This window comes from Myotis myotis, unplaced genomic scaffold (genome assembly GCF_014108235.1).
Source record: "Myotis myotis isolate mMyoMyo1 unplaced genomic scaffold, mMyoMyo1.p scaffold_m19_p_21, whole genome shotgun sequence".
Lineage (NCBI taxonomy): Eukaryota > Metazoa > Chordata > Mammalia > Chiroptera > Vespertilionidae > Myotis > Myotis myotis.
This window is the reverse complement of record NW_023416326.1, coordinates 364209-375967: the sequence shown is the minus strand read 5'-3', so window position 1 is coordinate 375967 and position 11759 is coordinate 364209. Positions and strand designations below refer to the sequence as shown.

At 63.9% G+C, this 11759-nt stretch overlaps 1 protein-coding gene across 9 annotated transcripts in view; it reads left to right on the top strand.

Annotated features, from left to right (window-relative positions):
• The window catches only part of NAV1 (neuron navigator 1), a 92708-nt gene extending 81831 nt beyond the window's left edge, over positions 1 to 10877 (top strand). For 7 of the 9 annotated variants that reach the window (XM_036354806.1, XM_036354805.1, XM_036354803.1 and 4 more), the window contains 14 exons: positions 324 to 332; positions 1968 to 2164; positions 3092 to 3284; positions 3372 to 3540; positions 4326 to 4423; positions 4597 to 4692; positions 4885 to 5044; positions 5641 to 5876; positions 6694 to 6848; positions 6986 to 7057; positions 7487 to 7683; positions 8677 to 8795; positions 9425 to 9622; positions 9989 to 10877. In XM_036354806.1, the coding sequence (XP_036210699.1) occupies positions 324 to 332; positions 1968 to 2164; positions 3092 to 3284; positions 3372 to 3540; positions 4326 to 4423; positions 4597 to 4692; positions 4885 to 5044; positions 5641 to 5876; positions 6694 to 6848; positions 6986 to 7057; positions 7487 to 7683; positions 8677 to 8795; positions 9425 to 9622; positions 9989 to 10084 (1995 nt within the window). In that variant the 3' untranslated portion in view covers positions 10085 to 10877. The remainder of the gene's footprint in view (positions 1 to 323; positions 333 to 1967; positions 2165 to 3091; positions 3285 to 3371; positions 3541 to 4325; positions 4424 to 4596; positions 4693 to 4884; positions 5045 to 5640; positions 5877 to 6693; positions 6849 to 6985; positions 7058 to 7486; positions 7684 to 8676; positions 8796 to 9424; positions 9623 to 9988) is intronic. The other 2 variants (XM_036354800.1, XM_036354807.1) reach the window with 1 other exon arrangement.
• The last annotated feature ends 882 nt before the right edge of the window (positions 10878 to 11759 follow it).

Here is an 11759-nt window from a genome sequence, read left to right as displayed (position 1 = left end):
ACCATGTCCTCCGCGTCTCAGAGAGGTTTCGGTGGAACTTTCCGATTCCTTCCAAAGCCACCGGGTCCAGAGAGGGCCGGGTTTCATTCCCCCGGGTGACCCTTCACTGCCCGTGGCTGACCGTCCCATCCCCCGCGGCCGGCGGTCGGGAGGGGGCCCCCTGTGCGGGCTCCCTGCTCACGGCCCCGGGTCCGTAGGACTGGCCCCCAGACCTCTATGTGGGGCAGGCAGGGACCTGCCATGCAAGACACGTGATTAAGTGTTGCTTCTTCTTTCTCCCCCCCCCCTTCCAAACGCTGACTTCAATCCCCATTTTTTTCCAGGTCTATGAGGTAAGAGACGTGGTTCCCCCTCCTCCCCTGTCTTCTCCTTCCTGCGCCATGCCCCCCCATTTCCACGGCAGCTCTGCCCCCCCAAGACCGACCGGCCGCTCGTAAAACTAACCGTGACGATCCCCCCGTGCTCCCAGCTCCCCCCACTGCATGGTCCGGCCACAGCTGCCCCCCCATCCCCCCGCAATCCCCAGCAAGAGGAGGGGCCCATGGGAAGGTCACGGTCCCGTTCTGCCCCCCGACCCCGTGTGCCGCTGGTCACAGCATCCATCAGACGGACTCCTGCCCTGAAAGCGATCTTTCTTGTTTTTGTTGTGTGTGAGTGTGTGTGTTTTTAAATATATTTTTATTGATGTCAGAGAGGAAGGGAGAGGGAGAGAGAGAGAGAGAAACATCCATGATGAGAGAGAATCATGGATCGGCTGCCTCCTGCACGCCTCCTATTGGCAATCGAGCCTGCAACCCGGGCACGTGCCCTGACCGGGAATCGAACCCGGGACCCTTCGGTCTGCGGGCTGATGCTCTATCCACGGAGCCACACCAGCCAGGGCAGATTCCTCTTCTTTACCCTTCTCACTGTCCCAAAGGTCTGGTCTACTCTCATCCCCCCGGCCTCCGACCCCCCCTTCACTCCGTCTCGCCGCCCACCCTTCCATCCGTGTCCCCGTGTGGTGTGCATGCGTGTGGATGCATGTGAGCGGGTGTGGGACCGCAGGACCCTGGTTGGCCCCTCGAGCTCACACCCCAGCCCCCACGCTCTGATCGCCACCCGAGACCCCCCACGCTGTGGTCCCAGGACAGCATCCCCCGTGCTGCGAGGAGAGGCCGGGAAGCGTCCCTTACTCCGGGGGCTGTGAGCGGGGAGGGTGATGGGTAGAGAGCCCTGACCGGGTGGTTCCCCACCCCCACCCCCGTCCGTGCTGTGCTGAGCACAGAGACGTTAAAGAAAACGTCTGTGGATACCCCTGTTCTGTCCGTGTCCACAGAACCACCTGGGCAGTTGCGGGCTGACAGGTGTATAGATTCTGGTCCACTGCGCCTGGTCAGAGCTGGACCCGGACCCCAGGGAGCGAGGCCGGGTGGCACAGGCAGTGGTCTCTGCAGATGGCGGCGGCTGGGTCGCCGTGGGCTGTCCCCTATGGCCCTGGGGGCGTCCCTGTCCCTCCCAGCTCCCCCAGGGGCAAGAGAAGTCCCATGAATTTCCCTCGTCCGCCACAGCCGCCAGCCAGACCCCCCACTATATCTCGGCCCTGATTGCTTTTTTTCTTTTTTTTAAAAAAAAATATGTATTTTTTATTGATTTCAGAGAGGAAGGGAGAGGATGCATGTGAGTGGGGACCGAGCCCACAGCCCGGGCATGTGCCCTGAACTGGGGCTCAAACCCGGGACCCTTCAGTCCGTGGGCTGGAGCTCTGTCCACGGAGCCACCCCGGCCAGGGCTCAGCCCTGATTTCTAGGCCCCTCTGCTCAGGTCCCGTGAGTCGAGCAAAGCCCTGGAGAGAGGGGGGCCGGTGGCAGCAGCGGGGCCCGGCCCGGGGGACCCTCCGTCTCCGACGCCCCCGACCGCCCCGCGCTCCATGGTCTCCCCGCCCGCGGAGCCCTCACCTCCCTCTGCCCGGCTCTGCTCTCTTCTAGCTTCGGAGTTCCTTCAACAAAGCCTTCAGCATCAAGAAGGGCCCCAAGTCCGCGTCCTCCTACTCGGACATCGAGGAGATCGCCACCCCCGACTCCTCCGCCCCCTCGTCCCCCAAACTGCAGCACGGGGCCACCGAGACCGCCTCGCCCTCCATCAAGTCCTCCGCCTCGTCCTCCGCGGGCGGCGACGCCCCCGAGTGAGTGCTGGCCCCGGCCCCCCGCCTGCGTGAACCCCCCGGCCAGAGCTGGCCGTCAGCCCAGCAGACCCTGGGCCCGCGGTGCCCCCCGCAGACCTCTGCCCGGGTCCCTCAGACCCACCTGGAGCCCTTCCCTGGCACTGCTGACCACCAGGAGCAGGGGGCACCACACCCACCAGCCACGCTCTCAGTTACCTGGTAACCGTGTCCTCACCCGAGGACACTTCCCCATTGAGTCTCAGAGAGAGAGGAAGGGAGAGGGAGAGATGGAGAGAAACATGGATGTGAGAGAGACACATGGATTGGCTGCCTCCTGCACGCACCCCGACCAGGGCTGGGGAACCCGCAACCGAGGGACGTGCCCTTGGCCGGAATCGAACCCAGGACCCTTCAGTCCACGGGCTGACGATGCTCTATCCACTGAGCCAGACCGGCTAGGGCTCATTTTTATTTTTTAAACATATATATACATAATTTTTTAAAAATATATTTTATTGATTTTTTACAGAGAGGAAGGGAGAGGGATAGAGAGTTAGAAACATCGATCAGCTGCCCCCTGCACGCCCCCCACTGGGGATGTGCCCGTAACCAAGGTGCATGCCCTTGACCGGAATCGAACCCGGGACCCTCCGGTCCGCAGGCTGATGCTCTATCCATTGAGCCAAACCAACTAGGGTTCATTTTTATTTTTTAAATATATTTTTATTGATTTGAGAGAGGAAGCAAGAGGGAGAGAGAGATAGAAACCTCGGTGATGGGTGAGAGAATCATGGATCGGCTGCCTCCTGCACGCCCCACACTGGGGATCGAGTCCGCAACCCGGGCCTGTGCCCTGAGCGGGAATCGAACCCTGACCTCCCGGTTCATCGGTCGAGGCTCAACCCCTGAGCCACGCCGACCAGACTGATGTTCGCTCGCTTCTCGCAGGGGCCCCGTGCACACGGCCCCCCACACCAGGCTGTTCCTCGCCGGCGAGGAGGAGGAGCCGGAGAAGAAGGAGGTGTCGGAGCTGCGCTCGGAGCTGTGGGAGAAGGAGATGAAGCTGACGGACATCCGCCTGGAGGCCCTGAACTCCGCCCACCAGCTGGACCAGCTCCGGGAGACCATGCACAACATGCAGGTCAGTGCGGGCGGCGGTGGCGGCGCCGGCCGGGGGCTCGGCCGCTCCGTCCGGCCCCGGCCCCGACCCCGTCTCTTCTGGCCGCAGCTGGAGGTGGACCTGCTCAAGGCCGAGAACGACCGGCTGAAGGTCGCCCCGGGCCCCTCGTCGGGGTCCACGCCAGGGCAGGTCCCTGGGTCGTCCGCCCTCTCGTCCCCTCGCCGCTCGCTGGGCCTGGCGCTCACCCACTCCTTCAGCCCGAGCCTCGCGGACACAGGTACGGCTGGGAGGAGCCCTGTCCCCTGGAGAAGGGAAGGGGGCGGCCCACACCACACAGCCTGCGTGCACCCCGAGACACAAGGGCCTCGTTAACTGTTTGGGGTGGGCGTCCCGTTCCTCTCTGTGAGCCCGGCCGGCCTGGCTCGGTGGTTGAGCGTCGACCTATGAACCAGGAGGTCAAGGTTCGATTCCAGTCAAGGTCACATGCCCGGGTTGTGGGCTGGATCCCCGGGGGGGGGCGGGGGGGGGGGGCCGGGGGCGTGCAGGAGGCAACTGATGAAGGATTCTCTCTCCCTCTCCCTTCCTCTCTGAGATCAATAAAAAATATATTTTTAAAAATATAAATTCCTTGTCCTAACTGGTTTGGCTCAATGGATAGAGCGTTGGCCTGTGGACTCGAGGGTCCCGGGTTCGATTCCAGTCAAGGGCATGTACCTTGGTTGCGGGCACATCCTCAGTAGGGGGCGTGCAGGCGGCAGCTGATCCATGTTTCTCTCTCATCGATGTTTCTAACTCTCTATCCTTCTCCCTTCCTCTCTGTAAAAAATCAATAAAATAAATATTTTTAAAAAATAAAATAAAATATACATTCCTTGACCGGAATCGAACCAGGGACCCTTCCATCCGCAGGCCGATGCGCTATCCACTGAGCCCAACTGGCCGGGGCCATAAAAACTATATTTTTAAAAATAAAGAGTCAGGTGGGAAGGAGGGTGTCTGGGAGGCGGCTCAGGAGAGCCTGGGGGTGCCCCTGGCGCCAACGGCCCCGCTCGCTGCCCGCAGACCTGTCCCCGATGGACGGCATCAGCACCTGCGGCCCCAAGGAGGAGGCCACGCTGCGGGTGGTGGTGAGGATGCCGCCGCAGCACATCATCCGCGGGGTAAGAGCCTCGGGCGCCGGGCCGGTGACACCCATCCTTTTCCGAGAAAACCTGGCCTCCCCCCCCTCACCCCCAAAACCGGAGCCGTCCATGCCCGAGGGTGGTCCGGGGCTCCCTGTCCTTGGGGTCACCTTCCTGAGGCTCATGGACTTCTGCGTTGGTTGGCATCACAGGACTTGAAGCAGCAGGAGTTCTTCCTGGGGTGCAGCAAGGTCAGCGGGAAGGTCGACTGGAAGATGCTGGACGAGGCCGTCTTTCAGGTGTTCCAGGTAAAAGGGGTGCTCGTGCTGGGGGAGGGGGAGCCTGGGAGCTTGGCTTCCTCCTGGGGACACGCTGAGTGGGAACCCGCCCCTCCCTCTCCGTCTCCCGTGTCCCCCCTGACGTTGCTGTTTCTCGTGCGTGGCCGTGTGTGTTGTCTCCCCTCGGGGCCTCACCGCCGCCTCCTTCCCCCTCGCGGTCAGGACTATATTTCTAAGATGGACCCAGCCTCCACCCTGGGGCTCAGCACCGAGTCCATCCAGGGCTACAGCATCAGCCACGTGAAGCGGGTGCTGGACGCCGAGCCCCCCGAGATGCCGCCCTGCCGCCGAGGGGTCAATAACATCTCGGTCTCCCTCAAAGGTCAGCCTCGCCCGTGGCTGCGGGGGGCCGGGGGGGGCGGTCGGCTAGCCCACCACCGTGTGTTCCTTCAGCAGCGATCGCTGGGGATCTCAGTGCAGTAGGGCCTTGGGCAGGCACCCTAGGGTGCAACTAACCCGGATGGAAAATACATAGATTTTTTAAAATATATTTTTATTGATTTCAGAGTGGAAGGGAGGGGAGGGGAGAGAGAGAAACATCAATAATGAGAGAGAATCATGGACCTGGGGTGCCTCCTGCACACCCCACACTGGGGATAGAGCACTCAACCCTGGCATGTGCCCTGACCAGGAATCGAACCGTGACCTCCTGGTTCCTAGGTTGATGCTCAACCACTGAGCCACACCAGCCGGGTTCCCAGGGAAATTTCTGCCAAGTCCACCCACAAACCCATAGTTCACAGCCAGTGAGGCTGGGTCCCTAAAACCACCCACCCGTCAGCCCTGGGTCAGGGTTAGGGGCCTCCTGTGGAGCCCGGGGCGCGTGGCCCGGAGCTCTGGGGTCCCGTGGGCTCCCGGATGTGGAGGGAGATGCCCTGGGCCCCCCCCTCCGAGACTCATGCGGTGGGACTGGCCCAGGTCTCAAGGAGAAGTGCGTGGACAGCCTGGTGTTCGAGACGCTGATCCCCAAGCCCATGATGCAGCACTACGTCAGCCTCCTGCTCAAGCACCGGCGCCTGGTCCTCTCGGGCCCCAGCGGCACCGGCAAGACCTACCTGACCAACCGGCTGGCCGAGTACCTGGTGGAGCGCTCCGGCCGCGAGGTCACCGAGGGCATCGTCAGCACCTTCAACATGCACCAGCTGTCCTGCAAGGTGGGCCCTTCACTCCGCCCCCCCTCCCTTGTTGGGGGGTCCCTTCCCTCTGCCCCGCCCGCCTCTCCTGCGCCCGCCCCCCCCCTCCTTGTCGGGGCCCCTTCCCTCTGTCTCCAACCTCTTCCCACTTCCGCCTCAGTCTTCCTCCTCCTGCCCCCGCCCTGTCCCAACCCCTGTTCTAGACCTCTTTTTCTTTTTAAATTTTTATTGATTCCAGAGAGGAAGGGAGAGGGAGAGAGAGATAGAAGCATCCATGAGGAGAGAGAATCATGGATCGATGCCTCCTGCACGCCCCACACTGGGGATCAAGCCCGCAACCCGGGCCTGTGCCCTGACTGGGAGTCGAACCCTGACCTCCTGGTTCCTAGGTCGACGCTCAACCCCTGAGCCTCGCCTGCTGGCTGGGCTAAACCTCCCTTTCCAGACTCCGTCCCCCCCACACACTCCCCTTGCCTGTCCGGCTCCTCGAGCCACACCCCCCATTTCCACTGCATCCTTCCCTTCCCTCCCTCCCCCTCTCCTCCGTGTAGCTCCCTGGCCCTGGGCTTTCTGGGAGGAAGGGCTGGGCATTAGCTGAGGATGGGGCCCTGCTCCGACCCTGTTTCTCCCTCGGGAGCGGGGAGGCAAGTCCGGTGCCAGCCCATGAAAACCCACTTCCCGTCGCTGTCCCTGCGTCTGCAGTCACACGTCAGATGTCGGGGGGCCTGGGGTCCAGGGAGGTCCAGGGCTAACACAGCCTCCCCGGGGCCCTCTGGCCGAGGCCGAGGCTCCTGAGTGCTGACCCCTGCCCTCTGCCCCCTGCCCCCTGCTGTTTCAGGATCTGCAGCTCTATCTCTCTAACCTGGCCAACCAGATAGACCGGGACACGGGGGTGGGCGACGTGCCCCTGGTGATCCTGCTGGACGACCTGAGCGAGGCCGGCTCCATCAGCGAGCTGGTCAACGGGGCCCTCACCTGCAAGTACCACAAGTGGTGAGCAGGGGGCAGGGCCGGGGGGCGGGCGGGAGGGGGGGCAGCCAGCCCGTGCCTCTCCTCGGGCAGTGCCCACGGCCGGCCGCACGCGTCCCCAGGCCTCTCAGCACATCCTTTCACGCGCTCTCTCCCCTCAGTCCCTACATCATCGGGACCACGAATCAGCCCGTGAAAATGACCCCCAATCACGGCCTCCACCTGAGCTTCAGGTGAGCGTGGGCCCCCGAGTCGATACGCTCGTTCCGTCCCAGGACATGGCCTGAGAGCCGTCCAGGGCCGTCTGGGCTGGGAAGAGGGAATCGGGGGGCCGACGTGGGCCCGAGGGGAGAGGAGAGGGGAGGGGAGAGGAGATGATGGGAGGGGAAGGAGGAGGGGAGGGGGAGGGATTACAAAACTCGGAGACGCAGCAGGTTCCGGCCCTCTGCCCGCACCCCCGCTCGGCCGGTTGTCCGAGGAGGGTCCCTGGCCGGAGAACCAGCTCTGCCTGCCCATGACCGCTGCCCCGAGGTCAGCTGACTCCTCTGTGACCCGAGACGAAGCCAGGAGGGCACTCGCGGGAGGGACAGGCCGGCAGGGGACGGACCCGACCCCACGGCGCCCCCGTGGCCGCTCTGACCGCTGCCCCCTGCCGGCCGCAGGATGCTGACCTTCTCCAACAATGTGGAGCCGGCTAACGGCTTCCTGGTGCGCTACCTGCGGCGGAAGCTGCTGGAGTCGGACAGCGACGTCAACGCCAACAAGGAGGAGCTGCTGCGGGTGCTGGACTGGGTGCCCAAGCTCTGGTACCACCTGCACACCTTCCTGGAGAAGCACAGCACGTCCGACTTCCTCATCGGTGCGCGCCCCCCTCCCCCTCCCCCCTTCCCCTTCCCCTCCCCCCTTCCCCTTCCCTCTCTCCATCCCCATCCCCCTCTCCATCCCCCTCCCCCCTCCCCCTCCCCTCCCCCCTCCCCCCTTCCCCTTCCCTCTCTCCATCCCCCTCTCCCCTCTTCCCCTCCCCTCTCCCTCCCCATCCCCCTCCCCCCTCTCCCCCTCCCCTACCCCTCCCCCAGCCCTCTTCCCCCTCCCCCCTCCCTCTCCCTCCCCTCTCTCATCCCTCTCCCCCCTCCCCCCTTCCCCACCTACGGGGGCAGCAGCTATGGCTCCCCTTCCCGCCAGGCCCCCTGTGAGGAGCTCCCCTTTTTTCTGTGGCCTTTTTTTTAAAAAAAAAAACAAAAAACGTATCTTTATTGATTTCAGAGAGGAAGGGAGAGAGAAACATCCATGATGAGAGAGAATCATGGACCAGCTGCCTCCTGCCCGCCCCCCACTGGGCATCGAGCCCACAGCCCGGCATGTGCCTGACGGGGAATCGAACCCGTGACCTCCCGGTTCCTGGGCCGGTGCTCAACCCTTGAGCCACGCCCAGCTGGGCCTGCCTGGGGTCTTGGGCTTCACGGCGGCCGCGGCGGCGGCAGCATGACAACCTTCAGACTAGCACCTCGGAGTCACTTGAGCTGTCCTAGCTTGGTTAGCCCCGTGCTCTGGGTGAATCTGCCAGCCTTCGGAAAGCCAAGCCCCTCCCTCTGTGTCCCCCACGACAGGAGGGGCGTCCTGGGGATTTCAGGGCTCCCTCACCCCCTCACTCCCTCGCCCGGCCCGGCCTGGGAGGGTCCAGGAGAGAGCCGGCCGAGCCCTCCGTGCCCCCCCCCCCCCCCCCCCCCGGAGCAGCCTCAGAACGGCCCCCCTGGAACGCCTGTTGTCCCCGGCCCGGTGTGAGGGTGTCAGAGAGGCGGGTGCCGGGGACGGCCAGGCGCTCGGCCCCCTCCAAGCCCCCCGCTTCTCCTAGGCCCCTGCTTCTTCCTGTCCTGCCCCATCGGCATCGAGGACTTCCGGACCTGGTTCATCGACCTGTGGAACAACTCCATCATCCCCTACCTGCAGGAGGGGGCCAAGGACGGCCTCAAGGTGAGCCCTGCCCGCGGCCCCGCCCTGCCGGAGCTCAGGCCATCCCCTCCCAGGGCGGCAGAAATTCTTCTTTTTTTCTCTTTTTTAAAATATAGATCTTTATTGATGTCAGAGAGGAAGGGAGAGGGAGAGATAGAAACATCCATGATGAGAGAGAATCGTGGATCAGCTGCCTCCTGCACCCCCTACTGGGGGATCGAGCCCGCAACCCGGGCCTGTGCCCTGACCGGGAATCGAATCGCGACCTCCTGGTTCACAGGTTGACGCTCAACCCCTGAGCCGCGCTGGCTGGACAAAATCCAAAAAAATTTAAAGGCGTTTATTTCTGAAGCGAAAGAGTTTCCTTCTTGGAAAGTACAATTGTGGGGTCGTAAGGTTTGCGCGTGTTTGGTCCTGATGCCACCTGCCGATTTGTCCGCCAAAACGGTTTTACCGAGTCGCACCCACCTCCTTCCCGGTTGGGGAACGCGGAGAAACTTCCATGGGATCGGGGCTCAGGGTGTGCATCCAGGGCAGGACCGGCCTCTGGGGTCCAGAGACCATCCTGGACCCCAACCTCCGGGAGACTGCGTGGCCGTGCCTCTGATCCGGGGGTCCCTCTCCCCGCCCCCCCTTCTCCTCCTCCCCAGGTCCACGGACAGAAAGCCGCCTGGGAGGACCCGGTGGAGTGGGTCCGGGACACGCTCCCCTGGCCCTCGGCCCAGCAGGACCAGTCCAAGCTGTACCACCTGCCCCCGCCCACCGTGGGCCCTCACAGCATCGCCTCGCCCCCCGAGGACAGGACGGTCAAAGACTGCACCCCAAGTTCTCTAGAGTCGGACCCTCTGGTGAGTGAGGAGCATCCTGAAGTCAGAGCGAGAGAGAGTGGCAGGATGGACGCCTCCCCGCGTTCCCTGAGGGCGGAGGGCGGAGGGCGGAGGGGGGGGACAGGATGGGCGGGGCCCTGGGGGGTACGGGCCTGAGCCTGCACCCCGGCATAAGCCCGGACCCAGAATCGAACCGGCCACCCTTTGGTGCAGGGGTCGCCGGGCGTGTGCCCTGACCGGGAATCGAACTGTGACCTCCTGGTTCATAGGTCGGCACCCAACCAACCAAGCCACCCCGGCCAGGGCAACGTGGAGACTTTTTCCACCCCCTTCTCTGGGCGGGACCGGCGTCCCCGCCCTCACAGTCCCTCTCTCTGCCCCTCTCAGATGGCCATGCTGCTGAAGCTGCAGGAGGCTGCCAACTACATCGAGTCTCCGGATCGAGAGACCATCCTGGACCCCAACCTCCAGGCCACGCTCTGAGGGCCCCGCGGGCCCTGTCACCCCGGACGGACGGACGGACGGGCAAACGGCAGGACGGACGCTGGCAGCAGTTCCGTGCGCACCCCTCCGCCCTCCCTGCCCCCCAGCCGTGGCTCTCCGTGGAGAGCCCCCGGGGAGGGGGTGGAGGCACGGGAAGGCGGAGGGTTCCTCGGTGCTGCACCTTTGAGAACTTCCCAGCAAGGACAGGCGGGCGGCGTCGGGGGACGCGTTTCCCCAGCATCCCTTTGCCGGCCTCCTCTCGTGACTTTGGGGAAAAGACGAGAGGATGACGCTGGGTCTTTCCCCCTCACTCCCCGTCTCAGTGAGGGACCCCTGGGCTCGCTGGGGACGGTTCGGACGACGGCAGACACGTCCACGCGATTCTCGAGAGCATCTCTGAGAAAGACGGTCCCACGGGGACATCCAGGAGGCGGCGCCCCCGGGACTCCGGAACACCCCTCCGGACCCATCGCCACTGCCAACGCTCCCCCCGCCCCACCTCCCGAGATCTGGCTGGAGCCCAGAAAAAGAAGCATGTGGTTTAAAAAAAAAAATGTTTAAGTCGATCTGTAAAAGGTTTTTTTTAAAAAAAAATGGCAAAGAGGAAGCAGGTGCCGGGCGCAGAAGCCGCCAGACCTGCCCCCCCCCCCCCATCGTGACATCACAGCCTCCCACCGTGCCATCACAGCCTCCCACCGTGACATCACAGCCTTCGGAGACAGGCGGCGCTCAGTCCTGAGCCCTCTCCTTTCATGCACACGAGCACCAATAAACCCTACTTTTTTAGTTTTTAGTTTTTGGTTTTGTTTGGACTTTTCCCCCTCCCGTTTGCCTATTTATTTTCCTTTTCTCCTTTTGGTTTGTTGGCCGTTGCTTTTTCTTTCCCATCTGCTCACACGTTCACCGGACGCTCCTCGGGCTGCTGCTTCGGGCGGGTTTCCTTCGAAGCGTCTGACCCACCGGCCAGGCACCTGCCCTGCTCCGTCCTCGGCCTCCCGGGGGCCCCGGTTCACAGCCGTGGGAGGAGAGGAAGGTGGGCTGCTTGACGGCCGGCCGGCGGCACGAGAATGCGACTCCCCATCCTGACGGCTTCACCGTGGACGCCAGGAAGCCAGGACCCCGGGCCGCGCCGCTGTCCGGTAGCCGGCCGGACCCCTCCGCTCGGTCCCGGTGGCGGCCACTTCGCCTGGCGGAACCCACCTCCCTCGCCGGCCTTCACTCTGCGAGGGGCGAGCGCTCACGCGACCGGACGCCCACGGGAGGCGCTCCCACGGAGGGACCCGCCTTGGGGCGCCACTGCCCTGGAGGCCGGGCCGTCTCCTTCACTCATCCAACGCGCACTCGCCGAGCAGTTTTAAAAGGAAGACGGGACCTGAGCACGTCCTCTCCCCCCTGGACCTTCAGGGTCAGCCGAGGACCAGAGCGGAGCCCGGATCCGCTGCCACAGGCCTGAAGGGCTGAGAATCTTGCTCCTCTCTCGAGTGCACGCGGGGGGAGCTCTGCTTCCCGTGGGCCCACGTGCAGGCCGAGGGTCTGGCGAGGCCATCGCATTGGGGGCTCCTCGGGCCCACGCGCCCGCTCTCCACCTTCCCGTGCACAAGACCACCGTCTCGGAATCCGCAGCCACCCGGGCCGGGTCCTCTGCCTCCCCGCGAGGCATCGGTGCCTCTGAATC